The sequence below is a fragment of the Brassica rapa genome, chromosome A10 (genome assembly GCF_000309985.2).
Source record: "Brassica rapa cultivar Chiifu-401-42 chromosome A10, CAAS_Brap_v3.01, whole genome shotgun sequence".
In the NCBI taxonomy this organism is placed as follows: Eukaryota; Viridiplantae; Streptophyta; class Magnoliopsida; order Brassicales; family Brassicaceae; genus Brassica; species Brassica rapa.
Genome location: NC_024804.2, coordinates 760,954 through 788,314, shown reverse-complemented (window position 1 = coordinate 788,314; position 27,361 = coordinate 760,954). Strand labels below are relative to the sequence as shown.

The 27,361-nt window shown below is 35.6% G+C and overlaps 10 protein-coding genes and 1 long non-coding RNA gene across 12 annotated transcripts; 5 read left to right on the top strand and 6 right to left on the bottom strand.

Annotated features, from left to right (window-relative positions):
* The first annotated feature begins 1,459 nt into the window (after positions 1-1,459).
* Positions 1,460-3,072, top strand: LOC103844554 (co-chaperone protein p23-1). The gene is made up of 6 exons (XM_009121355.3): positions 1,460-1,658; positions 1,776-1,962; positions 2,035-2,194; positions 2,283-2,338; positions 2,427-2,604; positions 2,728-3,072. Exons 1-6 carry the CDS (start codon positions 1,654-1,656, stop codon positions 2,832-2,834), a joined length of 693 nt encoding a protein of 230 aa, XP_009119603.1. The 5' UTR covers positions 1,460-1,653; the 3' UTR covers positions 2,835-3,072.
* LOC117129104 lies at positions 2,884-3,592 on the bottom strand. The gene is made up of 2 exons (XR_004452682.1): positions 3,385-3,592; positions 2,884-3,121 (listed from the first exon to the last, which is right to left on the bottom strand). It is a non-coding gene; the product is annotated as an uncharacterized LOC117129104 (long non-coding RNA).
* LOC103844556 (nucleolar protein 16) lies at positions 3,539-4,694 on the top strand. The gene is made up of 3 exons (XM_009121357.3): positions 3,539-3,956; positions 4,245-4,366; positions 4,448-4,694. Exons 1-3 carry the CDS (start codon positions 3,611-3,613, stop codon positions 4,562-4,564), a joined length of 585 nt encoding a protein of 194 aa, XP_009119605.2. The 5' UTR covers positions 3,539-3,610; the 3' UTR covers positions 4,565-4,694.
* Positions 4,695-4,711: 17 nt separating this feature from the next.
* LOC103844555 (E3 ubiquitin-protein ligase BAH1) lies at positions 4,712-7,463 on the bottom strand. Of its 2 annotated transcripts, none has more exons than XM_009121356.3 (6): positions 6,349-7,138; positions 6,015-6,265; positions 5,663-5,935; positions 5,248-5,385; positions 5,108-5,166; positions 4,712-5,001 (listed from the first exon to the last, which is right to left on the bottom strand). In XM_009121356.3, the coding sequence occupies exons 1-6, from the start codon at positions 6,521-6,523 to the stop codon at positions 4,896-4,898; spliced, it is 1,002 nt and encodes a 333-aa protein (XP_009119604.1). In that variant the 5' UTR covers positions 6,524-7,138; the 3' UTR covers positions 4,712-4,895. The 2 variants fall into 2 exon arrangements, 1 of the variants encoding a protein (XP_009119604.1); XR_001956809.2 differs by having other exon boundaries at positions 4,884-5,001; positions 5,248-5,309; positions 6,349-7,463.
* A 1,668-nt stretch (positions 7,464-9,131) lies between these two features.
* On the bottom strand, positions 9,132-12,040 carry LOC103844557 (beta-glucosidase 11). Its single transcript, XM_009121358.3, has 12 exons — positions 11,815-12,040; positions 11,616-11,679; positions 11,470-11,525; positions 11,298-11,373; positions 11,130-11,201; positions 10,962-11,049; positions 10,616-10,871; positions 10,423-10,538; positions 10,034-10,254; positions 9,930-9,958; positions 9,674-9,852; positions 9,132-9,593 (listed from the first exon to the last, which is right to left on the bottom strand). The coding sequence occupies exons 1-12, from the start codon at positions 11,959-11,961 to the stop codon at positions 9,383-9,385; spliced, it is 1,515 nt and encodes a 504-aa protein (XP_009119606.1). The 5' UTR covers positions 11,962-12,040; the 3' UTR covers positions 9,132-9,382.
* A 1,968-nt stretch (positions 12,041-14,008) lies between these two features.
* LOC103844558 (60S ribosomal protein L22-3) lies at positions 14,009-14,730 on the top strand. Its single transcript, XM_009121359.3, has 2 exons — positions 14,009-14,313; positions 14,454-14,730. Exons 1-2 carry the CDS (start codon positions 14,084-14,086, stop codon positions 14,599-14,601), a joined length of 378 nt encoding a protein of 125 aa, XP_009119607.1. The 5' UTR covers positions 14,009-14,083; the 3' UTR covers positions 14,602-14,730.
* A 423-nt stretch (positions 14,731-15,153) lies between these two features.
* On the top strand, positions 15,154-15,940 carry LOC103844559 (late embryogenis abundant protein 2). The gene is made up of 2 exons (XM_009121360.3): positions 15,154-15,408; positions 15,516-15,940. The coding sequence occupies exons 1-2, from the start codon at positions 15,335-15,337 to the stop codon at positions 15,736-15,738; spliced, it is 297 nt and encodes a 98-aa protein (XP_009119608.1). The 5' UTR covers positions 15,154-15,334; the 3' UTR covers positions 15,739-15,940.
* Positions 15,941-17,927: 1,987 nt separating this feature from the next.
* Positions 17,928-18,881, bottom strand: LOC103844560. The gene has a single exon (XM_009121361.3). It carries the CDS (start codon positions 18,614-18,616, stop codon positions 18,116-18,118), a length of 501 nt encoding a protein of 166 aa, XP_009119609.1. The 5' UTR covers positions 18,617-18,881; the 3' UTR covers positions 17,928-18,115.
* A 1,110-nt stretch (positions 18,882-19,991) lies between these two features.
* Positions 19,992-20,659, bottom strand: LOC103844562. Its single transcript, XM_009121363.3, has one exon. It carries the CDS (start codon positions 20,599-20,601, stop codon positions 20,155-20,157), a length of 447 nt encoding a protein of 148 aa, XP_009119611.1. The 5' UTR covers positions 20,602-20,659; the 3' UTR covers positions 19,992-20,154.
* LOC103844561 (probable pectinesterase/pectinesterase inhibitor 7) lies at positions 20,624-23,193 on the bottom strand. The gene is made up of 2 exons (XM_009121362.3): positions 21,796-23,193; positions 20,624-21,498 (listed from the first exon to the last, which is right to left on the bottom strand). Exons 1-2 carry the CDS (start codon positions 22,823-22,825, stop codon positions 20,804-20,806), a joined length of 1,725 nt encoding a protein of 574 aa, XP_009119610.2. The 5' UTR covers positions 22,826-23,193; the 3' UTR covers positions 20,624-20,803.
* A 2,126-nt stretch (positions 23,194-25,319) lies between these two features.
* On the top strand, positions 25,320-27,130 carry LOC103844563 (exopolygalacturonase clone GBGE184). The gene is made up of 4 exons (XM_009121364.3): positions 25,320-25,582; positions 25,667-25,969; positions 26,045-26,548; positions 26,653-27,130. The coding sequence occupies exons 1-4, from the start codon at positions 25,385-25,387 to the stop codon at positions 26,908-26,910; spliced, it is 1,263 nt and encodes a 420-aa protein (XP_009119612.1). The 5' UTR covers positions 25,320-25,384; the 3' UTR covers positions 26,911-27,130.
* Positions 27,131-27,361: the final 231 nt, after the last annotated feature.

The window sequence follows — 27,361 nt, the reverse complement described above, 5'->3', positions numbered from 1 at the left end:
TTAATTTATCAAAACGGCGTTATTTTGGATGAATTTTGTAAAATTAGAAATATTGGAAATATTACGTAAACTCTCAAAATCATGCTTATATATATTACCTGTTAAAGCTGTTAGGCATCTGTTAATTATCAAAATCCGTCATTTTAGATAATTTCTGTAAAACTAAAAATTACTTTTTGGGAAATTCGAACTCTCACACTGGTGAATAAGTATAAAATAAATATTTGAATTAATAATAAATAATTTAAACTCATAAAATAATGATTTTTAAAGTTAAATTTGAAAAAATAAATAATTATAGATTTATTTGATAAAACTAAAACAATAAAATTTAGATAACGTTTATTTGATTAAACTAAAACTTATATATAAGTTAATGTTTACACAATCTATACAAGAAAGTTATTTGATCTAGCATATAATATGCTCTCAAAAAATAGTTGTTTGATAAATTAACAGAATACTTAATTATACCTTTGACAATCAAATAATATATATAAGTACAATTTTTGGAGTTTATCTAGTATTTTAAAATTATTAATTTTAAAATTTCTCCAAATGACGTTATTTCGATAAAATAAACGGATGACTAACACTTTTGACGGTTAACATATATATCAAGCATGATTTTGAGAGTTCATGTGGTATTTTTGATTTTTTTTTGTTTAGTTTAATTTGAAATATTCACTGCTATAAAGTTCAGAAATAAAAAAATATGACGCGTAAAGTTCATGTAATATTTTTTTTAAAAAAAATTGTTTAGTTTAGTATGGAATCCACACAACTATAAAATTCGGAAAAAGAATATGCATGATTTGTAAAGTTCAGGTGGGAAGAAGCCTTGTTTCTGCACTATGTATTCTAGAGACTCTGCTTCTCTCCAGGGCTGGTTCTAAAATTTTAGGTACTGTAAACGATTTAGTAAAAATTTCAGTTAAAAAAAATTATACAGATTTGGGAGCTATGTCTAATATCCATGTAATTTTTTTTCAAAAATTTGAAACCTCGAGACCAATATTTTATTCGGCGTGGTCATGTTTCTCCCTTCTTGTTGAATATGATTTGTTCCCATAGAGCTGTTAGTTGTTCTTCTGAATCGGTGGTCTCTTTGGTTTTACTATGGATTATCTATCTACTTAGCTCTAATCGCTTACCGTCTCAAATTATTTATGTTTTAACTAAAATTCGATATCTTATAGAAACACTGTTACATGCGCATAAAGTTGAAAAATATTTTGTTCTTTAATTAAAAACTTAATTAACTGTAATTACATGCTTTAAAAGTACAATTCGATTTATGATTGATACCAAAACTACATGTTTGGTAAAGTATAAATTGAATATGGCCCAGAAAAGTAGTTATCCATGGTTCAAGAAAGTAAAAAAGCGCACTGCTTTCCTGCCCAAAACAACGCTTGAATCTGAACCGTTAAAACTCTAAAACACTCATCAACCTCTCAGCCGTTGATTGTTTAATGATTAGACCTAATGTACACTAGCACACACACGATAACCGCTGAGTGGACTATAAACATAGTCTACCTGTAGTCGGAAAAAAAATCTCGATCGAAATAAAAATATCTTCGCGTCGTCGTCGTCATCGTCATCGTCCTTCTAGGGTTTACTCAAAGCTCTTTCCTGCTCCCAGTAACCATGAGGTACAATTAGATCATCGATTTCTTCTAGGCTCCAGTAAAATGGGAACGGGGGTTTGGATTCGGGTCTAGGGTTTTAAGCCCTAATTTTGCAATCTGATTTGGGGTTTATTGTTGCAGTCACCATCCGGAAGTGAAGTGGGCAGAGAGAGAGGATAAGGTTTACTTAACCGTGCTATTGCCTGATGCTAAGGATGCGGATGTTAAGCTTGATCCCGAAGGTGTTTTTGAGTTCTCTGCCAAAGCTGGACCGGAGAACCAGGTTTATGAGCTTAAGCTCGAGCTTAATGATAAGGTCAATGTAGAGGTGAGGGTTACAGGACCTTGTTTTTGGTTCCGTCTGTTTTGCATCTTTTGATGTTTTTTTGGGGGATGTCAGGAAAGCAAAATCAACATTGGATTGAGGAGCATATTCTGCATCGTGGAGAAAGCAGAGCCGAAATGGTGGGGTAAGCTGTTGTGTGTTGGAGGGAAGCCGCCTCACTATGTGAAAGTTGATTGGGACAAGTGGGTTGATGAGGATGAAGATCCCGCCACTGGTTAGATCTTCACCATGTCTATTCAACATAGCTCTCTGCACTTGAGGCATTGTTCATTTTTGGTTGTCTTATTTATATTTTTGGATAGGTCCTGGAGATATGGATATGGGCGGAATGGGTGGAATGGGCGGGATGGATTTCTCGGTATTGCTTTTATCTTATAGTGTTGACTATCTTCTGTTTTGTTTAGTTAAGCCTTGAGAAAGACTTACATGGTTCTTGCTTCTTGTAGAACTTTGGTGGAATGGGAGGTATGGGTGGTATGGGAGGTCTCGAGGGGCTTGGTGGTATGGGTGGAATGGCCGGGCTTGAAGGGCTCGGTGGAATGGGCGGTCTTGGTGGGATGGGCGGTATGGGAGGGCCTGGTGGAATGGGTGGTATGGAAGAATTTGAAGATAGTGATGATGAAGGTGAGATCTTGTTCAAAACCTCTTTTCTTGATTAAGTTCGGTCAGCTCATTTTTGTTGATATGATATGTTTTTCGGGTTTTGTGTTGGCGTAATCCTTGATTTATAACTCTTTGTATGTGCAGGAGAAGAAGTCAAGTCTGGAGAGAAAAAGGAGGAAGCTCAAGCCCCTGCTCCTGCAACAGAGGAGACGAAAACCGAAGAGCAAACAACTGTTAAGAGTGACAAATGAAGACACTATCCTGAAACCTGGCTAACCAAGAGTTGTTTATGAAAACCGCTTGTTGGTTTGTTCGTTTTAAATCTTTTCCCTCTGCTTATTTTTTACTTGTTGGATTGTTGAATTCCCGATTCGGGTCTTGTATGGTTTGCTCTTCTTATAGTAGTATCATTGTTATTGTTGTTGTTGAACTTGGAATATTTTTGTTGCTTGTAGCGAGTGGACTTAAAAGAGTTTGTGAGAAGAAGCTCTTTATAATATTGTCTATCTCCATAAGTACTATGACTACTATCTAAGTTCTAAGCATAATGCTAAATCAAACACTATACATTCATAGCTTCTATTATTGACTGGAAGTGTTAAATTTCCATGGAATAAATGAATTTAGGACGACTATAAGGTATAGAATTACCATTTTTAAAGTGAAAAAAAATCCACTGCCAATCAACGTTTTTTTAAAGAACAAGAGATCAGAATCGGTGTACAAAATTACAAATGTAGAGAGCTAAGGAAACTGTATAGAGCTGGTAAGTAGAGAGAGAGATACACATTTGATGATGACAATGGGCCTATAAATAAGTCGTTTGATTATAATAATGGGCCTATAAATAAGGCTTTCTCATTCACGCGAATTAACTAACAAACTAAAGCCCAGTCAGTAAACGACGTCGTATAGGGGAGACTTGACAAAACCCTTGTGCTTAAACCCATTCTCCGCCGCTTGAACTTTTATCTCCCTTTCATCTGAAAAAGAGAAGACAAAGTCTGCGAGAGAGAGAGAGAGAGAGATGGCGAGGTCAAGGAGGAAGTACAAGAACTCAAGAGCCAAAGTACGCGTCGCACTCCCCAAGAAGAACCCAAACATCTTCAAACCATCTTTCAACTTCCCTCCCAAGCTCCGCGCCCTCATGGCCGACGACGTCCCCGAGTGGGACGATCAAGCCAGCGTCATCCAGAACTACAAATCCTTCGGCGTCATCTCCAACCCTAACTTGCTCGGCATCCGATCTCGCACCGACCATATGATCCAGGACGACTCCCTCAACGTTCCCCCACCTCCTCAGCCGCCGACCGATGATCCTGTGGCTAAGGAGTTCGAGCCTATCGATTCCGGTAGCGAACTCGAGGAAGACGGTAACGTTTCTTTCTCTCTTCTAACGCTTGATTCTCTTATCGGAGCAAGTTGGAGTAGTCTTGTGGATTCGATTTAGAAATTAGGGTTTTGGGTGGAAGTTTTGGGGGAAACTAACTATGCCATTGAAAGCTCTTGGCTTGTAATGCAAGTATCAAGCTTTTGCTTCTAAGATTATAATCTATTGAGTATTCTGCATCATTTAGCAAATTAGTTTAAAGAGTTGATGCAAGTTTGTTTTTTTTAAGTAGCTAATTGTACTAAAAATGCTTTTGATTTGAGATGTGTAGATCTTAAGACAGCATTAGGGAAGCAAAGAAAAGATGGAAAGAGTGCTCCTTTACAGCCACTTACTACTATGCAACGTACGCATATCAGACGTTTGGTTGAGAAACATGGTGATGACATTGAGGTTTGTTAGTTAGCTACCTCTCTAATGATCTACTACCACATGTAACTACTCGTCTTTCTAACTCCTACTTGTTTGAAACAGTCCATGTACCGGGACAGGAAGCTAAACTCGATGCAGCATTCGGTTGCAACACTACAGAAGCTGTGCACAAGATATCACATGTACAAGGATAAGAACCCTGTTTTAGTTCCATTCTGATGGAAAAAAATTAAATGTTTTACGTCTTTGTATTTTTTGCTCTCATTTTTGTTATAAACTTACAACTACAACATTATAACAATATGCTTATCAAGTTCTTATAAATTGAAAATCTAGTTTTTCAGAATCATTTTATCCATGTTAACATATGCAAACTTATAAAATACCATAGACTGTGCAGGAGTTTTCAAAATTTTCACAAACAAATGGTATCACACTGACAGAGGAAAGCATCTGACAACCAAGATTAAGTTTTTTTATTAGCTTGTAATCAATCAAAAACCAATAATCGTACTGATGTCTCACTTGAGAAGCCATGCATATCAAGTTGTTATATTCCAGTGAAGCTTCGGCATTGATAATCCCAATACTCTTTGGCTTGCTGTAACCTCTCTGCTCTCTCTGTTTTACGTCTTTCTTCCCAGTACTCTCGGCAGCTGCATGTATCACAGGGTTTAAATATCTTGTCGTTTAGTCCTCCTTCTTAAAAGACTGACAGGTTACAAAGACTACAATATAACGAGTTTGGTTATATTCCTTTACCTTCTCTTAAGCAAGATACTGAGCTCGTCCAAGTGAACAGCACCTTTATAAACACAAACCTGTCATCGAATGGGCCAGATACAAGGGTTAAGATGCAAGATTAGAGTAGATCAATAAAGCAGTGAAGAATAAGTCTTAACCTCACGGCAAAGCGGGCATTTTTCAGACGGGTCTGCTGTTTTCAAGCCATCTACTACGTTCACTGATGCAGCAGAACAAGCACACATGTAGCAATATATGTGACCGCATGTTAATGATATCGGATCAAACACCGTGTCCTGTTTTTTTTTTTTGTACCATCAGTTTTTAACATGTAATTGATGATTCTTTTTACATTTTAGATATAAACATTCATAATTTTTGGCAAGATTCTTTCAATAAGATACTAAAAAAAAAGACTTAGTCTGGAATCTGCAAGAGGAGAGTGGAATAGCACTTTGACACACAACAGAGATAAGACTTTATCATAATAGGCTTAAGATTAACTACCAAGTCAACTAATAGTTTTTATTTGACACTGAGATTCTATGAAGTCATCTTAATTTTTTTGCTTACCAAGCATATTGAACAGGTCAAGTCGATGTCAACTTTTAGAGAATCAGAGAGCTCGCAGGAAAGCAAAGGCTTTCCATCATCAAACACCAAAGAGCAACCATCAAACAGTGCAGGAGGAGGAGTAGCCAAAACAGCTTCAGAGCAATCCTTCTGAGTCTCTTTCAGGTTGATGTGAAACGCCATGAGCTCGCATAGCCACGGTGATTGAAGGATTTCGATATGCATTTTCTGGACTTGTGTCTTAAACGCTTGTCCTTGGCTAGACTCATGAATCTGCATGACCAAAAAAAATATGCAAAATATTATATATAAATTGACAATTTAAAGAATGTATTGATAAGATGAAATGAACCTTGTCGTATTTTTTGAGGATTTTTCTAATGGCGACTGAGTTGATGAGGGCGTAGCTAACCAAGTCTTTGCCTTCTTGGATCAAACCGAGATGGCTCCTTTTGCGATTGTTGTTGCCTTTGAGCCAAGTAAGACACCTTTTGAAACGAGAAGCTAAATGTAACTCGAGAAGCTTCTGAGCATTCTCGTTAAACCATCCCACAACATCTTCCATCTCCTTGAGAAGCTCCGGGAAGAAGGTTCCATCACAAACTTCAGAAAGACAAATAAAAAAACATTTAAAAAATAAAAATAAGAAAGGGATTTTTCAGGCGGGGGGAAGAACAGTTAGTTACCTGTGCATTCACGAGGACAGTTGTTGCCATGTTGGTGATTGATTGAAGCAATCTGATGATCTCTTCTTCTGCATCTCTTCAGAATTTTCTTGAGCTTCTTGAAGCCAACGCCAGGTAGATTCTTCTTCTCCTTTTGTCCTTGCATGTACTCCTCATACTTCTTACAGAACTTCATTTCTCCAAAACGTAAAATTAAATTAAATTAATAAAGACACACACAAAAAGAGAGGTTATAAGTTTTAGATGACCATCAACAAATCTGATCAAGAAAAACGAGTTTTATCTTATTCTATCTCTCTCACTTGCGTCTCGTGTTGGCTTTATAGAAGAAAAACAGAGGAACAAGGAGAAAGAAAGAAGGTGGTGATGTCGGCGGAAAAAAAAAGTAAAAAAGGAAGCAAAAGTCAAATTGTTGTTTTTGGGAACATATCAAAAGTTATTAAAAGGTACTAATATTTGTGTTATTGGAAGGGATTATTGAGATAATATTTGACTAATGGTTGATTTCTATTTCGGTTAATTTATGTACATTAACTATGTATTGACAGACTCGTTATGATATATTCAAACAAGTTTTTAATTTTGAGCAATGACCACATTTAATACACATCCCACATTAGATCTCTTTCTAAATGCCGCGTGGATGTGAATGTCTGGTTTCTGAGTTTTAGGTATCCCATTGGTCGAAGTTATTTACATGAATTTTTGTTTCTAAAAATTTAGAAAGAATATAGTCTCTCCGTTTCTAAAAGATTCATATTTTAAAGAAAATTTTTGTTTTAAAAAAAATATATTTTATATTTTCAATGTAATTTTTTTCAACTAATAATTGTATTTCTTAAAATCTTATTGTATTAAAAATATATAAAATATAAAATTATAAAAAATTATGCATTTATAGCTAAGTTTTAATATGATTTATTAAAAACTGTGAAAATTCTAAAATATGAATCTTTTAAGAACGGAAAGAGTATAATTGAAACTATAATTTTAAGTTTTTGATCTGCAAATAATAATAACTAGATCTCGATCAGCACAACCACACGAGTTTTTGTTTTCATTTATTTTTATATAAATATTTTTTTTTCAATTCTAAATTGGTATATGTTATAATATATATGTGTCTATCAATTTTTAAAACATAATAAGTTTGTTTTTCATTGAATAGATTGTTTCAAACTTTCACATGTATTTGTATCTTCTTCTATATATATATATATTTTCGAATTATTATTTCATTATTAAAATCGTAACTATATATATAAAGATTAGTAAAATATTTTTTTATTGTTATATTCAAAGATATTGTAACATTTCACAAATTTTTAGAATTTTTTTTAAAAATTAAACTTTTTTGCTTTACAATTTATATTATAAAGTAAATAACTAAACATTTAGTTTAGTTTTAAATTTGTTTCCATTGGTTTAAAGTAATAAAGATTAATGATTGTTAGATAATATAATTTTTGCTATTGAAAAAAAAATCATTATAATTTTAAAAGTTAACATCGGCAAATATTTAAATAATTAATATATGGAGGTATAATATTACAATATTAAATTATATTTATTTAATTTATATTATCTATAAATCCAATGAATCATCTATTGTTTAAATCAAATTATTGATAGTCCAATAAAAATTTCTGGTAAGCCCAAAATTTAAATGATAATATTATAAATTAAATCTAACATGATTTTTTAGGAATAGATTCATTAGATCTATTTAAAAAAAAAATCGCACATGAATCAAAATTATGATTTATGTTTTAATATATAAGATATGTGTGAGAGATAATTTAGAGTTTTAAGAATTGGTGTCATTATTTTTATGTCCTCTTGCGTAAATTCTTATTGCCTTCTTAGTGGGGTCAAATTAGCAACTAAAAAGGTTATAATACCATTTCAACGAAGTTTAAATTGATTTGCATATTGCCACCAAATCTTTGCTTTTATCATTGTCAAGCCGCCCATTTTGTTTATTTTTAACTTAATGACCCCATTAAGATTTTGCCACCAAATCTTATTTTATTTAATTTGTTTAGATTTTCATTATTTGCAATCTTTGTAACTCTACATAGTTTTTTTTTTTTGCTCATAAAAATGTGATTTCCTTATAGCTTATAAGCAAAAAAATTAGAGGCATATGTACATTTGCATTTCAAAAGGATCAAAAATCCTTAGCTTTACTGTTTGAGCCTTTGAGGTACAGTGAATACATAGTATCACGATTTGGCCAATTTCATTTTGGTGAATTGCAAGAACGTATCCAAATTTTAATGTGGATTTATTGTAGAAAGTGTAATTATATATTTATTGAAAAAATCTAAATAACCTACATTAATTATTCTAAAAAGTTCCAAAACATCTTCAAAAGTTAACAGGAAAGAGGAACACCATTAATTTACTGCTAAAGTGCAATTTGTTTTATTCAATTCGAGTGGTTGTTGATTGTGAACATTTTAGGCCCAGTAAACAGTGGAATTAAAGTTTTCAAAAGAAAAACCCCAAATAAAAGTTAGTCAAAAGATTTTCGTATTACATATACAAAGGTTAGTGACTTAGCATACAATATAGGGAATTTTTTTCATAATTTTTAAATAAATACAACAAGGAGCAAAGTGTATAAACAAATACATAATCAATCCAGTAAAAATTGGACTTGACGAGAAAGCATCGTCTTGCGTAAATGAAATGCAAAAGACACAAAAAAGCAATAGTTTTTAGTATGGCTCTTCTACGAAAGTGTATTTTCTTACTTCATACGCAATGCTATAAAACTAGGTACAAGCTAATATCCAGCTTTTATTTGAATCTGAAAGGACGTTATCATATAATAAGGTTTTACTGTATTACACGAGCCATAACAATGACTACACGATAGTAATTACGTTGATTTATAAGAGATTGATATCCCAGCAAAAGTATTCAATTAATCATGACATAAAGGTTGCTTCATACGCAAGTCACACGTCCACTGAAGCCTAGGGATTATTTTAAACCATACAGTATAATCGTCGTTGACGTTAAATGATCAGATAGCTGAAGATAAAGCATGCGACCGATGATGAAGCGTTCCTCCGAGGAAGGAAGAGTACCAGTGAGCAGAGAGTTTAGGGTACCTATTTAAATATGGATCCTTGAAGTCCACGTAATATAATCCATAACTCATGTTATACCCTCCAAATACCTCATACAAATCCATCAACGACCACTGAAAATACCCTCTTATGTTCGATCCTTTCCTGCTTTTGGGATAAATGAATCTTAGAGAGTCTTGACACATTCATCGCAGAACTTGTGCACTTACTACAGTAAAATTTACCTGAGTGAATGTAGCATTGCTTCAATGTGTGAGCTCAGATACTCTATTCTCGTCGTGTCCTCGAGTGATGAGCTTTGAGGAGTCATCTGACCATTCTCTGCGATGTAGATAGGAGGGTTGCCATAGTTTTCTTTGATATACAACAGTACTTGTTGCAGACTCCATGGTGTATTTGCATACTGAAATAAGCAAAATCACCAAATACATGAGTCTCTCTCTCTCTTTAAGTGATCACTTAATGGAATATATAACAAACCTCATTATTGAAAGATGTGTTTCCAACCACTGCAAGGCAAAATAAGAGCAATCAGTGAGCTACATCATTAGCTTTGATCTAGACCACAGTATCATCTAACTTACAGGTCAGTTCCACAGCCATGTCTATGTTGAAATCATGGAGACTTTGTTTCAGAGAGGAAGAGTTATCCCTGACGTAAAGTGCCATGTAGTTTATCACTCCTACAAAATCGATTGCACCCTTAACTTGTTCAGACTCATCCTCTGTAAAAGCAGGTAATCTAGACCCAACATTGGTCTTCATCGTCTCGGGATAATCTCCAAACACCAGCGGATGTAAGACCCTTAATTACAACAATAAAAATGAAAATCAGTGATCAAAATATAATAGATGCTTCAACATTTGATTCTTTTTTTAATAATATCAGGAGGTTCGGAGTCAATCCCCAGGCCTGAAACCACAACATCTAATATTAGTTTCGTCCAACGGACATTTGATTCTTTAGACTTACCAACCAATAAAGAAGTCATTTAATCTAGCTGTTGCTTGCTTGTCCTCTGTAGAGTTACTTAAGGGGGCAGCACCGTATGTGTATATGCTAATGCCTACGGAACCGTGCTGCTTATGCTGTGTAATGAAGTGGAGATACTGTTCTTAGATAAAGACACTAGTGCATAAAGACATAGAAAAGAAGTAAGAAGAACCTGGTACTGTTTCTTGTATAAGTTTGTGGCAGAAGCGTGTGCGAGCAACATATTGTGTACAGCAATGTAAGGCTCAGTGGGAGAGTTTCCTACAGAACAGTTAAGTCCAAATGGAAGAGAGCATCGACCAGGGGGTGTTACTCCCTGGTCATACCCTCCAAGTGCAAACACGTTGACCTCGTTTATTGTAGTCCAATGCAAAACTCTATCTCCAAACTCCTTGAAGCAAGTATCTGCATAAGCTGTGAAGTCTCTCCTACATTCATTACAAAAAGATTGATCTAATGGAATCAAAATCAGAAAAAAGGAAGGTGAAAAAAAGGAGAATAAAGAAAAAAACACATACACGCTTTCTCGGCTGAGCCAACCTCCATACTCATCTTCTAGGACTTGTGGAAGATCAAAGTGGTGCAACGTAACGTGCGGCTGGATTCCTGCTTCAGTTAAAGTAGTACACACCAATTTAGTCTTGTAGCATACTAATAAACAGGATAGGTATACAAAAGTTAATAACCATGAGTGATCAATTCATCAATAAGATTGTTGTAATATTGTAACCCCTTGGGATTCACTGGTCCTCTTCCACCTGAAAATAAAATCCAAAATGGATTAGAAAATTTTCATATAATCGAATGCTTGTAAAATTTGGTTTCTTAGTGAATTTCAGGACAAACAACTTTACTTGGTAAAAGCCTAGACCAGGATATGGAAAATCTGTAAGCATCCAATCCAATCTCTACCATGAGCTTCACATCTTCCTGCAAGACAAATTTGGTTGGTGAAGCGGTTAATGAGATTAACCTGTCACACGTAATATATAGAGAAATGTTATATAATAGATGCGAGAAGGGGACCTTGTATTTGTGATATTGGTCACATGCAACATCCCCTGTTGCTCCTCCAGAGTGTCCTGCAAATGATACATCGAGCTTATGTGTACATCTCTTGTTAAAGTCTCTATAGAGAGAGATCGAGAGAAGGAATAGTAGATAATAAAAACCTGCATGAGCAAAAACATCCCAAATGCTACGAGTTCTCCCGTCTTCCTCAGCAGCTCCTTCTACCTGTTTGTTCATCATGGATACAATATTAAAAAATACTGTTTTATCTGATAGTTTGTGATCTTTCATCGCAACATGAAAGGTGAAAATGTAAGGTTGCAAAATTCAGGAAAAAAAAAGAAGTTGAAGAAGGAGAACCTGATAGGCTGATGTGCCAGAACCAAAGACAAATCCTGGAGGGAAATCATCTCTGCTGTACCCTTCTTCAAGGGATGAGAGTTCGGTAAATGCCGAAATCAGCAAAAGAAAGAGAATGATGAGACTATTATTGTTCAATAGCTTCATCTCTGTGGTCTCGTTGCTGCAGTGTACAGAGGAGAAGATTAAAACCTATCAGAAACTTTGGTAAGCAAGGACGACAGATAGAAAATACACATGCGGTGGAAGATTAATTTTTGTCCGGTGGAAGAGTTAGGTTGCAACACGACATCTCAATGTTTGTTTTTTCTACAGTCGGGGTCCGTTTCGATTGACAAGTTTAATGAATAAGAGCAGACAAGGTGTGGCTTTCAAAAGTCCTAATAGTTTTCTTTACTTTCTTATGGACACACGTGTGAATGAACATGTGACTTGTTCTGAAGAAACATCACACTCAAAATTGTATCATATCCCCAGTTAGTAAAACCAGTGTGTTAAAAATTGGTCTACACTTCGGACTAAGTCAACCAATTGGATCTAAACAAAACAATTTTTCTAGACCGATTTTTTCAAATATCAATTCTTTTTTTTTAACGCTGATTTATTAATGATCTTAAAATTATGATATAGGAAAGATTACATAGACGATTCGACAACCGACAATACTACCTGCCTTATGAAGATCTACGCCTAACTGCATCACCTAAGCCGTCCTATGAAGATCCACGCCTGACCAGATTTACTTGCACCATGTTGAAGATCCCTTGCAAGCCTTTCCTCTGTAGTCTGCATAATTGTTTAATAAACCGCTCTCTCCGGGACTTGAAACATGGATTTCCTGTAATCTGCAATAAATTGCATAGTCTGGGATTTGAACCCCAAATCTGGGTGTAGAAACCTTTAAACCTTATCCAATAGGCTACGGTGCTTCCACTTCAAATATCAATTCAGACACAACTAATCAATATGATTCAGCCCCCTAGCAGATTTCATGAAACATTGGATAAAACAGAGGCAGTAGTCAATAATGATAGATGTAAAAACAACCTCTTCTTGAAAGCCAATCAATGTCAACGATATATCAATCAAAAAACATCCCAAAAATTCAGAATCTTGAAACACGAATAATGGCAAGATTTTCTAAATCGATGGTTGTAAGTATTTCCATATCTATGAAACAAAACCATTTTCTCCAGCTTTTTTTTTTAAAACATAGTTTGAAACAGATTAGAAACACAGCATGTGAGTTATGAATCTAATTATTTACATGCAATTTTTTTCCCAAGTTGTTAGTTTAATTTCCACAATAAAGATTCATTAGGTAGATAACTACCATTGTACCAAACATCTTACTAATGACCATTGGCACTCTCCTAACACTTGAAAGATTTGTGGATAACAACCATATTCATTATTAATACTATATAAGCTAAGTACACAACATGTTAGAGGTTCTAGATGGTTCTAGAACCAATATATATATTTATGTTATACGAGTTGTTATGTAACGATAAGTCTTGGAGTAGATATTGTTAGAGATTGATAAAGACCAAATCAATATCAATATGTATGTCTTTATCGATATCAAAATTTACTCCAAGACTTATCGTTACATAACAACTCGTATAACACAAATATATATGTCGGTTCTAGATGGTTCTAGAACCTCTAACAACATATATGTGCAATAACAAACCTCAAAACCAAAATGGTTCGAGTTGATCCTCGCTACATCACGCGAAGTCGAACTCATGCTGAGCCTCATCCTCTTCCACCTATCAACCACCCACCGCCACCAACGCCACTGCATGGTAAGGCTCCTCCTCCTCCAGGACCTCCACCTCCCGGAGCTACCTAGTTTTCAAGACCTTCACATCCACCTGGACCACCATATTAATAGCCATGCATGCATGACTTGTTCGTCTAGTTAAGTATATGCGTGTAGAAAATAAGCTCATATTGTTGGTTTATGGGAGACGTACGTACGTGGTCTTTATAGTCAGTTGTCGCAATAAGCTCCTCTTGTATAGGAGTAGTGCCATTAGCTAGTCCAGAGAGTTTGTTTCAAAAGTTTTTTACAAACCAAAAGAATTAACCCAAGAAATTAACCGAATAAGTGGGCCAAAAGCCCATTGGGTCTTAATTGCTTATAATCTCTCCACTAAAATTGAAAACCCTAGGGACGCCGTTTATATTCTCTCTCTTAACCTTTCACCCAATTGGTTCAGCGGTTAAGCTAGAGTTTTAGAATTTGCTTCGAGAGAGAGAGATGGCTCGAGGAGCGGCGGTGAAGTCGAGTGCCAAGAAGAAAGGAGTGTCGTTCGTAATCGACTGCTCCAAACCAGTCGATGACAAAATCATGGAGATCGCCACACTCGAGAAGTTTCTTCAGGAACGAATCAAGGTCGGAGGCAAGCCCGGTGCTCTCGGTGACGCCGTTTCCATCACAACCGCGAAGGGAAAGATCACCGTCACCGCCGATTCCACCTTCTCCAAACGGTACATCACGACTCTAATTTGCTATTGAGTTGAAATGTATCAAAAGACAGTTAGTTTTATAACTACCATAAACCCTAACTTGCGCGCCAAGCAATCGTTTCTCTACTTAAATATTAATTTGTGTTGGATTTTAAAATTAGGTACTTGAAGTATCTGACGAAGAAGTATTTGAAGAAGTACAACATCCGTGATTGGCTCCGCGTGATTGCGTCGAACAAAGACAGGAACCTCTATGAGCTAAGGTACTTCAACATCGAAGACGATGCAGCTGGTGAGGAAGAAGATTAAGGAACTGTCTTCTTCTTCTTCATTTCTTTTTTTATATACATTTTGTCAGAGATTATTGTTGGCATTGGTGTTTATTTGGATTGTTCGATCATTGAGTTTAATGAAAGAATGATGTTTGACTAAGTTTCATTTTACACCTCTCATACATAACATTTGGTAACCACTCAATTTGGACCTGATATTTTTCTTCCCCCTGGTTGGTCCGACGAAAATTTTGATTTGACATCTCTCTATTTAGAAGAAAATATCCTAAAATATAAATAAATAATTAACTTCACAAAAATTCATTAACTGCAAAAATTAAAAATTATTTATCATCTTTAGGGTAAATATGCGTTTTTTTTTACTTTTAAGTATTAAATTTTGAGACTTTATTATGACATATTATAACAAAAAGCCGTTTTTCAACCAGACATAGCAGAACCGTTTAAAAATAAATTAATAGTTACAGATTACTATTAGTTTGATCGGATAATTACAATTTAAAACCCTAAACCTTGGTTACTGTATATATTAAAAACAGAAAATAAAAGAAGGGTGAAAAGCCTAGATTAACGCAGTCACGCAGCCATTCATCTCTCCTTTCCTCTATATAACCCCTGCTCCCCCTCTTCCTTTCTCCTCATCCCACAAAGCAATTTGCAACTCAAGAAAAGAGAGAGAGAGAGAGAGAGATAAGAGAAAGAGAGGTGATCAAGTTTCTTCTGCTAAAGATCAAGTTTCTCACCTCACAATGGCTCGCTCTCTCTCTACCGCTAAGACCCTCTCCGTCATCGTCGCCGAAGGGTTCTCCAACGCCATCTACAGGTAACAGCCCTACATCTATGCAAAACGTGTCTATCGTTCTGTTTTTTCGTCGCTTTAACTAAATGGTAACGTTTTTTCGTCGCTTGAACTAAATGTTTTCATTTCAGACGAGGGTTCGCCGTCGCAGCCGACACGGCGTTGCATGGGAGCGTTGCGAGCGGTGGAACAACCGCTTCTACCGCGGCGATGAAGAAGAACGTTGGGGAAGAGTCAAGCGAGAAGGCGCCGTGGATCCCAGATCCTAAAACCGGTTACTACAGACCCGCTACCGTTTCTGAGGAGATTGACCCGGCGGAGCTACGAGCTGTTCTCTTGAACAACAAGCAATAATTACTTTTCGAATATACAAAAACGCTTCTAAGATAATTTATGTTAATGTTGTTTAATCCCATGTTTTAAGGGGAGAGAATTGAGAAAATGGGTTATGATCCTTTATGGTGAACCCCCATCTTATTCTGTTGCGAGTTTTGTATTGATCGTTTTGATCCATCCTAATAAAGTTATAAAAGCGTTCAATCTATCAAGTTTTTTTTACTATTGTAAAATCTAAAAACATTAGATAAAGTTATGTAACAGAAGTTAAAATATAACTTGTCTGAAAACCCCATTGATCATGACACTATACTTTGAACTTATTAGATCGTTTCTTACTAGTGATCGATACATATCTATATAGTTAACAACTAAAAACATGCTCCTTACAGATGATGATGGTGATATATGGTTAGTTAGGTGTTCCTAAGTTCGCTAACAATATGGTTAGCACGATTTCTTGAATCCCAAGATTTAACTACTCACAAAAATATTCTGTGTTTTCTTTGTTGCAACAACAAAGATTCTGCTTATTCTCTCCGTATCAGGATAGGACCATCTTGTTGCTATTAAAACCAAATAGAATAATATACAGAAAATGTTTAGATATTTTTAACATTAACGAATCAATGTGATAAGAGGATTCAACCACCTGGCACGTCATGTTGCAGTAGGAGAAATGGTGATCATAGGAATAATAAGTGAACTTAATGCAATTTGAAAATAAGAAGAGGAGAAAGCTCTTACTTGTGAGCCTCGTATAATAACTTTCGACTATGAAAAAGACCACATAACTTACGTGTTTATGGTTGAGAGGTATTGGCTCAAACTAAATCCCAAAGGCCAATTGCGGGGAAAAAACGACGTAAGGACAGTTTGTAACCTCGCAATCACAACCAAGTGGAGTTTCTTTAGGCTAATAAGAAAAAAAATATCAGGTTGTTTTTCCATCACAATCCAGATTTTTTTAATTGTACGTACTAGAAAGATAAATGACAATTGCAAAAGTCGGAAGAATCATCAATGCTAAGAGCCAAGAGGTGTATTGAATTAATGATTTTAGGAGATTTTGGAATTTTATTAAAATCTCGTTATTCAATCAATAATTTTAAAAACTCTTTTAAAATCTCCTGTTATTCAATATGTGATTCATGAAAAGTCATTTCAATTCTCTTACAATCCTTTGTTATTTAATTAACAATTTGTATAAATTATATCAAATATCTTGTTATTCAATTGAAAACAATATTTAACAAGAAAAATTTGTGATACAGATTTTAAGAGACTTCATGTTGTTTTTAGTTAAAAATAGTTCTTGTGAAATAACATCTCTATAGATATTATTTGAAGATATTTGAAATAATGGTCTGGTAAAAATGGAGGAACATGGTCTGGTAAAAATGGCAAACCGGCTTTGTGCATATGGGTCAAAGTCAAACTGTTAATTAAAACTGTAAACCGGTTCTCAACCTGAATAAAGAACCGGGCTCAACTGAGATCAGCTCAGCTGAATATCAATACATATATATTCAACGAATCAGAATTTATCTTCTTGATATCATGCCACCATTAAAATTACAGAAAAAAAGATACTATATCTCAGCTTCATCTTCAAGTTACTGTTTCCATATTCCTGGTACCTTTGATGGATGAAATTAATTCAACACAGATTGCCAATCGCTCCTAGCAGCAATTACTTCGAAGCTCCCTCCGCCTGAACTCTTTGGAATCATCCAGGACATGGAACATCTATCCTCTCAATTTGCTTCTGTTTCTTTTAATTTTGTTGAAAGACTGTTAAACTCTCTTGCTGATCAGCTTGCAAAAGCTACTCTTTGTACAGCTACTCTGTTTCTTCCACTGTAGGTTTCGGAAAGTGTTTTTTTAAAATTTAAATATGTGGTGGTCAAAAAAAAATGAAAGTCTTTGGTGAAGATGTGATTATGTCAGTGGTAAAGAATCTTGAACCCATTCATTACTCATTTTAGCAAGAGCTCATGAATCTGAATCACGAACCAACACAGGCCAAGAACCCACTGATTCATCTAAAAACCAGAGAAACTCTATCAAACTGTTGTCTCACTTATCTGAAGCCTAACATACCAAAGATATATACTTGCAGTCCATCCTAAACATCTACACTAAATAAGCTCATAATAAATCAATAACAAGTAAAGCATCTAAACAAAAACAAAAAAAAAATCAAATTTCCCAATGTATGCACCGTTTTATTACTTTTGGAAGAGTACAATACATTGGTTGATTAATCCAACGATCTTCTTAAGAACCATACATAATGAATGAAAATAACCAAAGCCTCCAAAGAGTTCAGGTTCTGTAAGAAAAGTCCCCCTCATTCACATAAATTAATTACAAGTGAATAAGCTAAGCACCTTCAGACCGAAGAGACAAGAGGGTTTCTTCCCAAATTCTCCGACTTCAATCCGTTGCAATCGAACCCGCATCCACACTGCGGCGACTCGTAAAACTCCTCGATCGCGAAGTTCGCCGACGTGATCCCGACGGAGAACTCGAGCTCGTCTCCGTCCCTGATAACCTCCACGATGTTGAGCCACAAGAAGAGAACTTTCACCTTCACGCCGGTGAGCTTCGTGATCTTGTTCTCCGATATGACGCCGGAGATGGTCGATTTGTAATCCAATTGGTAAGAGCCTTGGAGGGCGAAGCTACACGACTTGTCGAAATAGGCGTGGAACTTCCCCGTGGATTCGTCCAGATCGTACGACAAGACTCCTTTGGGGAGAATCCCGACGGGGAAGTTGTAGCTTTGGAGGAGAGTGTACGCCGTCGGCAAATCGTCGTCTGCAGATGCGGTGGTGAACGGAACGCAGAAGAGGAAGAGAAACGAGGCGGTTAGAATCGGGAACAGAGTCATGGGTCTTTCAATCACACGATCTCTAAGAATCTGAGCAAACAAGACTGATTAAGTTTATCCCGTTTGGATTATCGTTTTCCTACAGAGAATCTCGGGAAGGAAGAGGAATAGAGGGTTTGAAGTGAGAGACGTGACGGAGTTTAAGAGCTGGCCCATGTGAAAATATCTAGACAGACCAGTAAACGACGCCGTCATTACCAAACAGCTGAACACGTGTCATCGGAGAGAACATGAGGTGTCTTTACTCTTTTTGGATTGTTAGGATAATTACCAAAGTGATTAACTTGCGGTCTTAAAGTTATCAACAAAACAATTATGTTTTAATGAATTAATAACACACACTAAATTAAATAAATTTTTTTAATTCTGATTTGAGTCGCTTTAAAATATAACACAAATTGATAAATAATAAAATAAATTTTTAATAGAAAATCTTATGTAAATATATAGTCCCACTAAAATTATAAATTAATAATTTATATATATATATATTTATATAAGTGCGGACTAAACATTGTATTATTTTTTTTATTCACAATGAAATTAATTTCTATTTTTTAACACTTTAATATAGTTTTGATAATATTTAGTAAAACTAAATCTTAAAGTACATTTAAATTCTATAAAACATATATCATATAAATCAATAGTATAAAAAAATGAAATAAAAGTTGAATTTTTAAAATTTAATTAATATATACGATAAAATCAAGGGCAATTCTCCTAAATATACAATTTTCAAGTTTTGGTCACAAAAATAGACCACAAGGAAGAAAATGACCAAATGTTTCATTTAATAGGTAAAATAATATTAATACTCTAGATATATAAAAAAATAATTTATAGTTTTAGATTATATGTTTTCAAATTTGAACTTTTAAAAAAAAAAATTTGAAATTTTTTTTTTCGAAATTTGTTTTTATTTGTTTTTTTTTCTAATTTTCTTTTTGTAATTCGAAAATACTTTTTGAAACTATTTTTAAAATTTTTATTTTCAATTTTTTAATTTTTTTTTATTTTATAAAATTTTAAACCTCAATCTCAAATCCCCACATCTTAACTCTAAATCCTAATGTTTAAATTAATTAACCGTAGGGGTATAAATGTATATTTACTTCTTTAATAAAACATTTTGGTCATTTTGATCATTAGAGTATATATTTGTGACAAAAAAAAATTTAGTGCTATCATAGGGTATTTCTCTAAAATCAACTATTTTTATTTTATATAAAAATATTTTTAAAATAGAAGAGTCCAAAAAGTTAAACTTTTTGTAAATTAATAAAATTTCATAGTTCCAACATTATTAATCTATGGAGTTTTTATTATATTAAAAAATAATATTTTAGCAATTAAAATGATATATGTGTAACTATTCATATGAATACTAACATTTATTCAGTCACTAGTCCATAGTATCACAAACCACTCAAGCTTTTAGTTTAGTATGAAAATTATGAATACAACAGTTTATTAAGCTAATAGGTAAAGTGATTATTTATTTATTTTATTCATGACAATTTGGAGGTGGGTGAGCTTCAAGAGGAAAATTTCAGCTCACGACAATAAAACCCACAACCACACTGTGGGCTCCTCGCGAATTGATGCGCCGAGAATTCTTCCGAAGCAGCACCAACTGAGAGTTCGAGTTCTTGGCCGTCACTAGTCACCTCCCCGATGCTCAGCCAGAAGTAAAGCACTTTGACGCTTACACCCTTCAGCCTACTGACCCGTCCGTTTTTTATGAAGCCCGAGACGATAGGCTGGTACTTGACCTTGTATACCTCGATGGGAAACCGACACGTGTTGTTTAAATAGACTTTGAAAAAGCCAGTTTTGGGGTTTAGGTCGTAGTCGATGACACCTTCTGGTAATATTCCTCGTGGTAACTTGTATTTTTGGACAACATCGTAAGCTGTTAGGTTTGTGCCTGAAACGTACAAAGAAGTGGCAAAAAGGAAGAGTGACAGAACGAGTATGGACATTGTTTCTAATTAACGTCGTGTCTCGTTTTGGGATGTCTCTGTGTGTTTATATATAATATCAAACTTAGATTAGCCCTACATTTCTTTGGCGTTGAGCTAGGTTTTCGGTTTGTTACAGTTCCAACACAAAGAATACAGGTTCTTTCTTCAATTTAATTAATTGAAAAAAGAAATAACTAAGAGCAAGTAACAAAAATGTATATTATGAAATCAAACCGCTGGTATAAGGCACTCCGGTCTTCCAAATCCAATCATCTTCGAGAAATAAACCAGTGACTGTGAAATTAGCTGCATCAGTCGAATTAATCACGTGGTAACCGGGCCATGTAACTCGGTTTGTAGTGTTTGAACCAGGTCCTGTATTATTATACTCAGCGTAGTATAGCGTACTCAATGCGAAATCGCCGTTCCATTCTCTCCACCCAACCGGTTCGACAAAACCATCAATGTACGATTCCATGATAACCGTCCGTGAATAATTCTTCCACGGTCGACCCAAATACGTCTCAACCGTATAATTACTCAAAACAAGATCATCCGCTGGTCTAATAGTACAGTTTTGGATCGACGTACCCGTGTTCTGGTTCGGATCAGACCGGCCTTGTGCGGTGATTGCGTTGAACTGGTTGGGCATCGGTTTTCTCGGATATAGATTGCAATTCTGAAACACAACAGCCGCGTTTCCAAATATAAAATCGACCGTTCCGTAGACATCGCATTCTCTATAAAACTGTCTTAGAGAATGCGTGTAGAGCGTATCTTGATAGGCCTCGAAACTACAACTATAAAAGATGGAGAAATCTGCACCGCTCCGTAACGCGACCGCCTGGTGCTTCTCCGGACCGGCCGTGTTCTGGAAAGTTATGTTCACCGCAACGAAGTTCGGTGCTGTCACAGCTGAAAAGTTCACGTGCAAAAAGATTATTATCAATCGATCCAAAAATATTACAGTATGCATCTCGCCACTAGATAAATAAAGAAACAAAATGAAATGGTTGTTAAGTACACATTCAGTGTTATTAATGTATCATGTCTCCTATTCACCACTTTCAATTTATCTTTTTTGACCTATAGTTGAAAATGCAATAATTAAAGGGGAGCTATTGACGTACTCGATGCATTAAATATTATGGGAAAATAACTTTAAGATCTCGAGACATTATTATCACACATAACATGTGATGTCTGACGTACCAAAGGTGGCGGAGTTAAAAGTTGTCCAACCGTCGACGACGCTTCTGTTCCCCGTGACCACCGTCTGGTTTATTCCGTCGCCGATCATCATCACGTACCTTTTGTTCTTCGCGATCGAAACGTATTCTTCGTATATCCCCGCCGTCACGTAAATCAAGAAGAACCCGCCGCTTCCGTCGGTGTTATTCGGAGCAGCCCCCACGGCCGCCGTGATATTGGTGAAGTTCCCGGTTCCGTCTTGAATCACGGTGACGATGTCGCTTATCAAAACCATGCTCCCGTCGTCTCCGTCACCGGCACCGTCGGTGAGTTTTCTCCTGCTGAGAGATTCGTAAACGGCTTTCGTTCGTTCCGTCATTTTTAACGGCAGAGCTCCGTTTCGGAACAGACGGAACGGTTTGGTGTGAGTAGACGTTCCGGAGCTCGGGTGGGCCCAAGGATACCCGGCCCGTTTCTTCTTTTTTGGGACCCATCCTTTGGTGAAGAGAGCGAGCGAGACGCTGAAGAGCTTCGTGTCATTGACGAGAGGCAAAGCGACGCCGTTTCGCACTGTCCACGTGGCTGACGACGAAGCGGCGGTGGTAAGTCCCTCGAGACACGTCTGCTCGTTAGTTAACGCCGCGGAGAGAAGCGTTTGTACATCGTCCGCCTTTGGAAACGATAACGTTTTGAAGGTTGACGTTTCGTTAACGGTTTCAAACGACGTTAAGAGATAGTCCATGGTTAGACCGGCTAGGAAACGGCAGTCTTGGAGAGCTCTAGTAACGGCGGGTGGAGATGCATGAGCGTTGCGTTTTAGATATTTATCGACCGTGCGGATGAACTTTCGCGATTGAGATAGCGATTTGCGGATTGAGAAACGGCCGTATTGCTGAACGTTGCCTTGGCTGTGTGGGAAAACTGTTTTGCAGTATTTTGGATCCGGCGTCGTTTTGCAGATGGTTGAAGACTTTGATAGGTTGTGTGAAGCAACAAGGAGTGACTGAAGAAAGCATAATAGTGTTATGAGAAAGAGCAAGGGAGATTCCATCGTTACTGGGACTTTTTAGTTTTATTTTTATGTGAATAAAAAGTTTAGGTTTAGTGGTTTATATAGAATGTGTTGATTGATGATGAACGGGGATGAGGTGGGTCCATTTTTCTATATATTACCATAGAGTTTATTGTTCTTGCTTTCATATCAATCTAATGGCATATCCAATGTATATGTATAGTATAATATTGAACTAGATTTGTTTAAGTCAACTCGTTTGGGAGTCTTAAAAACGCGTAGGTTGTTTCAGGATTGTATAATAATCATCGGATACTCTTGTCAGCTGATTCAGACTTGCTTAGCTGTTAATACAGAACCATGTGATCGTTCACAATATGAATCTTAATAATAGTCCATTACATATATAAGTAGTTCGTACTCTCGTTTCCCTCAAGCAATGCGATTTCGAAGTAGCGGTTATGCTGTTTGGAATTGTTTTCATTTCTCCATACAAGTATAAATCACTTACATATAGATTTTGTTTAATGTAGTACATCATACATTCAATATTGAGTTATTCTTGGGTTCACCCCCTAGGTGAACCTCTAGGTTCATCAACCAATAGGATTTCATTATTTCAAATTCGATATTTTTTTAAAATGGAAACAAAATATTCTCAAATTATATTATATTTTTAAAATAAAAAAGTAAAAAAAGATAATAGTTACAAAAAAGAATTTAAAAAATAAATATTTTTAACGTTGTCAGCAAAACACTAAACCCTAAATCCTAATCCCTAAACCCTAAATCCTAAACCCTAAACCTTTGGGTAAACCTTAAACCCTTGGATAAACCCTAAACTCTTGGGTAAACCGTAAACCCTTGGATAAATCTTAAACTCTAAATAAAAAAACACTAAAACTCTAAACCCTAAACCCTAAATCCTACACCTTAAACCCTAAATCCTAAATCCAAAATCCTAAATCCTAAATCTTTAGTGTTTGAGTGTATAGTGATTTTGATTTAGAGTTTATGATTTATCCTAGAGTTTAGGGTTTATCCAAGGGTATAGGGTTTAGAATTAATGGTTTAGGGATTATGATTTAGGGTTTAATGTTATGCTGACGACGTTAAAATTATATTTTTTTGTAATTACTGCTATATTTTTTTTTTATTTTTTAATTTTAAAAATATAATATAATTTGATAATATTTTATTTCATTTTTTAAAAGATATCGAATATAAAATAAAACAATCCTATTGATTGGTGAACCTAGAGATTCACCCTGAACCCAAGAATAAGTCTTCAATATTTAACGTCACTTTGATTAAAACCAACATTAATACTAATCAACGACGAGGTGTTTGCATTAAAATCTCCACAGTCAGATGTAATTGGTAAATTAAGTCTGCTTAATAATCGACTGGTGCAAATGAAGTTATCGACGTCGCGTTGTTCCTAAGAATTAGTGATTGTAGCCGTTGAGATTCGATCAGCTTCACAATAAGCCTCTATAATTATGATTAGTCAGTTCTGGATAGATTACATAACCCACCAGCAAGTAATCGTGTGTTAGAAACTTAGAATTAATACTCTTGTTAAATTTTCATAGTTTTTGTCAGATATATAGAAATGTTAAAATTAATTGTCATGGAAACCATCTCAAGGCAGAACGGTCCGAAAACGACCGACTGTGACCTAGATTTGCAAAACATTAAATATCTAGTCGCATTTTTTTAGTCTTTAAGATACTTGCGAGGTTAATATCTGTGTAAAGAATGCCACCAGAAGTAACTAGTCACTCAAGTTACTGTGGTTACTCCCGAGTTTTAAGACATTCAAATATTTAGTTCTCCAGCTAAGATAATACTATACGACTCGGTTGATTCATATCATCTGTTATTTTAATGCCAAACCATGACTTTGCTATGAGACCATATAATGCAAACATGATTAATGGTGGATAATAGAAAACTTCACTGACTGAGATGAAGAATTTACCAAGTTAGAAAACATGATTCCATCATCAATTTATGCGGAATACCGATCATTTGCAAGTAATTGCTTGCAATCTTTTTTTTTTTTTTTTGATAAGCAATTGCTTGCAATCTTTAGATGGGTAATTAATTGAGTTTTGCTTATCATTTCTAACCACTTAATCAACATATTTACTTTTGATGCAGCGGCAAAAGCTAGCGTAGGAGCCTCAATGGTAGAAATATAATCTAAGTTATTTTTATATTCTTATGATGTCGAATTTTTCATATTGAAAAATATTACAACTTATTTTTTTTTTCCTTCTGTTGATAACAGATTTAACAATTTTTTTATAAAAAGGAGTAGGCTCGTTTTTTTCTCATATGCAAAACTTACCGTGAAATTAGATTGTTATTAGCTAACATTAGGTGGTCAAACATCCGCAAAAGAAGATGAAACCACACATTCTGGTATTTACCTAAAACCATTATCTTAAAAATAGATTTGAATCCAAAAATAGCATACCCACTAACCTATATAACATCATGAATCCTCCCATGATCAAATCACTTTTAAATTTGTGTATACTTGTTTAAAAGTACAAAAAACCAAAAAAAAAATAAAAAGATATTATCACCATGGCTAACGCAAGAATGTTAGCCGCTAAGGCAAATAACACTAATATTGGTTCATTCATTATAATGGCCTTGGTACTTGGTTCTTGCGTGGCTAACGGTGAATATCTTGGAGGCGGCCGTGAACTTACTGGCAACCCTACCGTATTTGATATAACTCAGTTTGGAGCAGTGGGAGATGGTCGCACCAATACTTTCAAGGTAAGATTTCTTAGATTCTTTTTGTAATTATTACTAGTATTTGTGTATTTGGAACTTTTCTAATATAGAAATACAAATATGCAGGCGTTTTTGAAAGCATGGATCCAAGTGTGTGCAAGTCCTGTACCAGCAACACTACTAGTCCCTAAAGGAAATTTCTTGGCTGGTCCAATTATTTTCGCCGGTCCATGCAAAAGCAAAGTGACCGTCAATGTTCAAGGCACGATCAGTGCTACAACAAGCGGATTCGCAACCCCTGAATGGATCTTATTCGAGCGTGTCGACAATGTCCACCTCACCGGACCTGGCATAATTCACGGCAGAGGTGAAGCAATATGGGGAGCAGATGGTTGTGGCAAAAAGTTTAAATGCAATCTCCCCCCAACGGTAATAATTTGTTAATGTACACATATATCATCCAAGTATTAATATGTTGTGTACTAATCACTTGTATACATGCAGTCTCTAAAATTCAGAAACATAGTAAATCTTGAAGTCAGCGGCATTAGCTCGGTCAACGCAAAGGCCTTCCACATGTTCTTGGTGAAAACCGTGAATGTCAACATCCACAACATTAAGATTATCGCCCCTGCTGAAAGTCCCAACACGGATGGTATCCATTTGAGCAATGCCGACAACGTTAGGATCCTAGACAGTTTTATAGGGACCGGAGACGATTGTGTTTCAGTCGGTCGTGGTTCCAACAATGTAACCGTCGAACGTGTGGTTTGTGGTCCTGGACACGGCCTCAGTGTTGGTAGTCTTGGTAAGTACCCCAACGAGGAGGACGTTAGCGGCATTCACTTTAAGAACTGCACAATGAGAAATACCGACAATGGTCTTAGAATCAAGAGTTGGGGTGGTTCGACACCAAGCAAGGCTGTGGACATTCATTTTGAAGATATTATCATGGAAAACGTCAAGAACCCAATCATCATTGACCAAAACTATGGTTCAAGAGGCGGGGTAAGTATACATATTTACCGGAGAAAATCTTAAAACCAAAACTGATATTAACATCTTCACCGTTCAGTACATGATTTTTTTTTTTTTTTTTTTGTGTTTTGTAGGAGTCAAGAGTTGCCATAAGCGATGTGTTGTTCAAGGGTGTAAAAGGAACAACAATTACAAAAGATTTTGTTCAGTTCATGTGCAGCAAATCGGTACCGTGTAAAGGAGTCGTAGTCGACGATGTTAACTTAAACTTCGTAGGCCACAAAGGAGGACATCCATCGGCGTCAGGTGGTTTGATCGGATCTCTTTGTAATAACGCCGGTGTTGTATTTGGTGGAAGGGTTAACTTCCCTCTGTGCCCAAATCGAAAATAAGCTTTTTGGTCTAAATAATATATAAAGGAAGAAAAAAATCAAAAGTTTCCACAAACATTTGTTTTGTTTGTGGATTAGTTTGGAAAGTTTATCAACATGAAATAATCATTGGAATATCAGACTTTTGATAATGTTGTTTTCCTAACTTGTTTCTTTTTTTTTTTTACTTTTCTGAGTTTGGGTAAATGTATAATAAATAGATGCTTCGGCTGGTTGTATCCATTTTGCGTATAAAAATCCTTTTCTATTCAAAAATCACCGATCAAAAGAAACAAGTAAAAAAAACCATCAGCTTCAATCCTGAATCGCAATATTGTTTCTTAAATTCAGCTTAACCTACAAGCAGATACAAAAAGTCACGCTAGCTGAGATTATCGATTTCTCCATCTTAAGAACTTTTCCAATTATCTTTGTTCGGTTCTTTTGGTTTTCTACCAATCATATCATTGGA

Coding starts and splice junctions, on each gene's coding strand:
- LOC103844554 (XM_009121355.3), top strand. Junction 2,195..2,282: donor GGATGAAGATCCCGCCACTG/GTTAGATCTTCA, acceptor ATTTTTGGATAG/GTCCTGGAGATATGGATATG. Junction 2,605..2,727: donor TGAAGATAGTGATGATGAAG/GTGAGATCTTGT, acceptor TTGTATGTGCAG/GAGAAGAAGTCAAGTCTGGA.
- LOC103844556 (XM_009121357.3), top strand. CDS start 3,611: ATGGCGAGGTCAAGGAGGAAGTACAAGAACTCAAGAGCCAAAGTACGC. Junction 3,957..4,244: donor TAGCGAACTCGAGGAAGACG/GTAACGTTTCTT, acceptor TGAGATGTGTAG/ATCTTAAGACAGCATTAGGG. Junction 4,367..4,447: donor AACATGGTGATGACATTGAG/GTTTGTTAGTTA, acceptor TGTTTGAAACAG/TCCATGTACCGGGACAGGAA.
- LOC103844555 (XM_009121356.3), bottom strand. CDS start 6,523: ATGAAGTTCTGTAAGAAGTATGAGGAGTACATGCAAGGACAAAAGGAG. Junction 5,386..5,662: donor TGACCTGTTCAATATGCTTG/GTAAGCAAAAAA, acceptor AAAAAAAAACAG/GACACGGTGTTTGATCCGAT. Junction 5,167..5,247: donor AATGCCCGCTTTGCCGTGAG/GTTAAGACTTAT, acceptor ATTCGATGACAG/GTTTGTGTTTATAAAGGTGC.
- LOC103844557 (XM_009121358.3), bottom strand. CDS start 11,961: ATGAAGCTATTGAACAATAATAGTCTCATCATTCTCTTTCTTTTGCTG. Junction 11,202..11,297: donor CTGGTCTAGGCTTTTACCAA/GTAAAGTTGTTT, acceptor TTTTATTTTCAG/GTGGAAGAGGACCAGTGAAT. Junction 9,959..10,033: donor CATGGCTGTGGAACTGACCT/GTAAGTTAGATG, acceptor TTTGCCTTGCAG/TGGTTGGAAACACATCTTTC.
- LOC103844558 (XM_009121359.3), top strand. CDS start 14,084: ATGGCTCGAGGAGCGGCGGTGAAGTCGAGTGCCAAGAAGAAAGGAGTG. Junction 14,314..14,453: donor GATTCCACCTTCTCCAAACG/GTACATCACGAC, acceptor TTTTAAAATTAG/GTACTTGAAGTATCTGACGA.
- LOC103844559 (XM_009121360.3), top strand. CDS start 15,335: ATGGCTCGCTCTCTCTCTACCGCTAAGACCCTCTCCGTCATCGTCGCC. Junction 15,409..15,515: donor TTCTCCAACGCCATCTACAG/GTAACAGCCCTA, acceptor TTTTCATTTCAG/ACGAGGGTTCGCCGTCGCAG.
- LOC103844560 (XM_009121361.3), bottom strand. CDS start 18,616: ATGACTCTGTTCCCGATTCTAACCGCCTCGTTTCTCTTCCTCTTCTGC.
- LOC103844562 (XM_009121363.3), bottom strand. CDS start 20,601: ATGTCCATACTCGTTCTGTCACTCTTCCTTTTTGCCACTTCTTTGTAC.
- LOC103844561 (XM_009121362.3), bottom strand. CDS start 22,825: ATGGAATCTCCCTTGCTCTTTCTCATAACACTATTATGCTTTCTTCAG. Junction 21,499..21,795: donor TTTTAACTCCGCCACCTTTG/GTACGTCAGACA, acceptor TGAACTTTTCAG/CTGTGACAGCACCGAACTTC.
- LOC103844563 (XM_009121364.3), top strand. CDS start 25,385: ATGGCTAACGCAAGAATGTTAGCCGCTAAGGCAAATAACACTAATATT. Junction 25,970..26,044: donor AATGCAATCTCCCCCCAACG/GTAATAATTTGT, acceptor GTATACATGCAG/TCTCTAAAATTCAGAAACAT. Junction 26,549..26,652: donor ACTATGGTTCAAGAGGCGGG/GTAAGTATACAT, acceptor TGTGTTTTGTAG/GAGTCAAGAGTTGCCATAAG.